A 2,891-nucleotide genomic window follows, 5' to 3' on the forward strand; every position below is an offset into this window, starting at 1 on the left:
CAAAGTGTTGGGATTACAGGCGTGAGCCACTGTGCCCGGACTTACTTTTTTTTTTTTTAAGACAGAGTCTTGCTCTGTCACCAAGGCTGGAGTACAGTGGAACAATCTCAGCTCACTGCAACCTCTGCTTCCTGTGTTCAAGAGATTCTTGTGCCTCGGCCTCCCGAGCAGCTGGGACTACGAGCACATGCCACCGTGCCTGGCTAATTTTCATATTTTTAGTAGAAACGGGGTTTCACCATGTTGGCCAGGCTGGTCTCGAACTCCTGGCCTCATGTGATCCTCCCACCTCAGCCCCTCAAAGTGCTGGGATTACAGGTGTGAGTCACTGCGCACGGCTGGTCCTTGACCCATTTCTCAGGGCAGCGAAGCGAGAGCCTGCGGTTGCCTGTGTCCACCCTCACCCCCTCTGGGGACCATCATAGGGTCTCCATGTTCACTTCTGTCCCCTTCTCTCCTCAGAAGCCCACCCGGGCAGTAAACAAGGTCCATGCCTTTGGGAAGAGAGGCAATGCGCTCAGGAGGGATCCCAACCTTCCCGTGCACATCCGAGGCTGGCTTCATAAGCAGGTGGGGTCAGTAGGAGAAGGAAAAGGACACTGGAGTCTGTGCCCCTGGCTGTCCTGTCTCTCACCTTCCAAGTCCCCAAATAGGCTTTCTTTTTCTTACTGTCACTGCCCCTCTCCTTACTCTGTCATTGTTTGTTTGTTTGTTTATTTTTAAGACAGTCTCTTTCTGTCACCCAGGCTGGAGGGCAATGGTGTGATCTCAGCTTAACACAACCTCTGGCCTCCAGTTCAAGTGATTCTCATGCCTCAGCCTCCTGAGTAGCTGGGCTTACAGGCATGCGCCACCATGCCCAGCTAATATTTGTATTTTCGGTAGAGATGGGGTTTTACCATGTTGGCCAGGGTGGTCTCAAACTCCTGACCTCAAGTGATCCACCCGCCTCAGCTCCCTTAAATGCTGGGATTAGAGGCGTGAGCCACCACGCCTGGCCCATTCATTCATTCTTTCTTGACTACTTCTTGAACATTTACAGTGTTCTCAATCCCAGAGCACACACTATGCAAATAACACAAACAAGTATTTATAGTACATTCCAGATCAGGCGGAACATGGGTGGATAATAAATTAGTAAATAAATAAATGAACTTGATCATTTCAGATTGCAGGAAGGGCTATGAAGAAGTAAAATAGAGGCCAGGTTCAGTGGCATAACCCCAGCATTTTGGGAGGCCAAGGCGGGAAGATTGCATGAGCTTAGGAGTTCTAGACCAGCCTGGGCAACATGAAGAAACCTCATCTCTACAAAAAATAAACACACACACACACACACACACACACACACACAAAACAAACAAAAAAAACCTAGCTGAGTGTAGTGGTGTGCGCCTATAGTCCCAGCTAGTGGGGAGGCTAAGGCAGTAGGATTGCTGAAGCCCAGGAAGCTGAGGCTGCAGTGAACTGTGTTCATGTCACTGCATGCCAGCCTGGGCGACAAGTCCCGTCTACTCGGGAGGCTGAGGCAGGAGAATGGCGTGAACCTGGGAGGCGGAGCTTGCAGTTAGCCAAGATCGCACCACTGCACTCCAGCCTGGGTGACAAAGCGAGACTCCGTCTCAAAACAAAAAACAAAAAAAACAACCTAAATTATCCAGCATCGTGGCGGGCACCTGTAGTCCCAGCTACTCAGGAGGCTGAGCCGGGAGAATCGCTTGAACTCAGGAGGCAGAGATTGCAGTCAGCCGAGATTGTGCCATTGCACCCCAGCCTGGGTGACAGAGCGAGACTTCGTCTCAAAAACAAACAAACAAACAAAAAGACAGTAAGTGATGGAAAGGAATTTGAGACTTAATTCTAAGTGTTCTTAATTCTCTGTTTTGAAAAGGGGACTAACGTGATCTGACGTATAATTTTAAAAGATCATGCGGGCTTCTATGGGAATTGGTTGGGGAGAAGAGACACATGAGGTCGGAGATGGTGGAGTGGTTCAAGCAGAGGCGATGTGGAGATGCTGAATTTGGGTCATGGCTCAGTGCCACCTTCCTGGCCTCTCTGTGTCTCAGGCTCCAGAATAATTGGACTAAGTCTCTGTAGCTAAAGTTTCTGCCTGTATGTGATCCATGTCTCATCCAAACCTCCCTAAAACTTCTCAATCTCCAACGGATAGACGAGAAAACATGAGGGTGGATTCTAGGGGGAAGTGACTTGTTCCAGAGCATAGTTTGAAAGTGGGGGAGGCCAGACGCAGTGGTTCATGCCTGTAATCCCAGCACTTTGGGAGGCCGAAGTGGGTAGATCATTTGAGGTCAGGAGTCCAAGACCAGCCTGGTCAACATAGTGAAATCCTGTCTCTACTAAAAATACAAAAATTAGCTGGGTGTGGTGGTCTGTGCCTGTAATCTCAGCTACTCGGGAGGCTGAGGCAGGAGAATCATTTGAACCTGGGAGGCGGAGGTTGCCATGAGCCGAGATCACGCCACTGCACTCCAGCTTGAGCTACAGAGCAAGACTCTGTCTTAAAAAAAAAAAAAATACATATGTAACAAACCTGCACGTTATGCACACGTACCCTAGAACTTACAGTATAATAATAAAAAAAAGTAAATAAAAAATAAAATAAAAAAAGAAAGAGAGAGAGAGAGAAAAGAAAAGAAAGCAGGGGAGTCCGGAATCTATGTCAGCACAACCACCACACTTGTAATAGAAGTAGGGCTTCTATTCTATTCTATTATGTTCAGAGGGTTTCCAGCTCTCCTTCTTATCCACTCCATGGCCCCAAGCATATGTCTCTGTGTCTCTGTCTCTTCTCTCTCTCTGGGTCTTTCTCCTGTGCCTCCACCCCACTCCCAGGCTCAAGTGATCCTCCCTCCTCAGCCTCCTGAGTA

General features: G+C 48.7%; 1 protein-coding gene across 1 annotated transcript in view; it reads left to right on the forward strand.

The window, feature by feature from the left end:
• Positions 1 to 2,891, forward strand: part of PLEKHA4 (pleckstrin homology domain containing, family A (phosphoinositide binding specific) member 4) — a 31,492-nt gene that overhangs the window by 2,905 nt on the left and 25,696 nt on the right. Inside the window, exon 3 of the mRNA XM_011946535.1 lies at positions 463 to 570. Within this exon, the coding sequence (XP_011801925.1) occupies positions 463 to 570 (108 nt within the window). The remainder of the gene's footprint in view (positions 1 to 462; positions 571 to 2,891) is intronic.

Source organism: Colobus angolensis, unplaced genomic scaffold (assembly GCF_000951035.1).
Source record: "Colobus angolensis palliatus isolate OR3802 unplaced genomic scaffold, Cang.pa_1.0 Scaffold25, whole genome shotgun sequence".
NCBI classification, from domain to species: Eukaryota; Metazoa; Chordata; class Mammalia; order Primates; family Cercopithecidae; genus Colobus; species Colobus angolensis.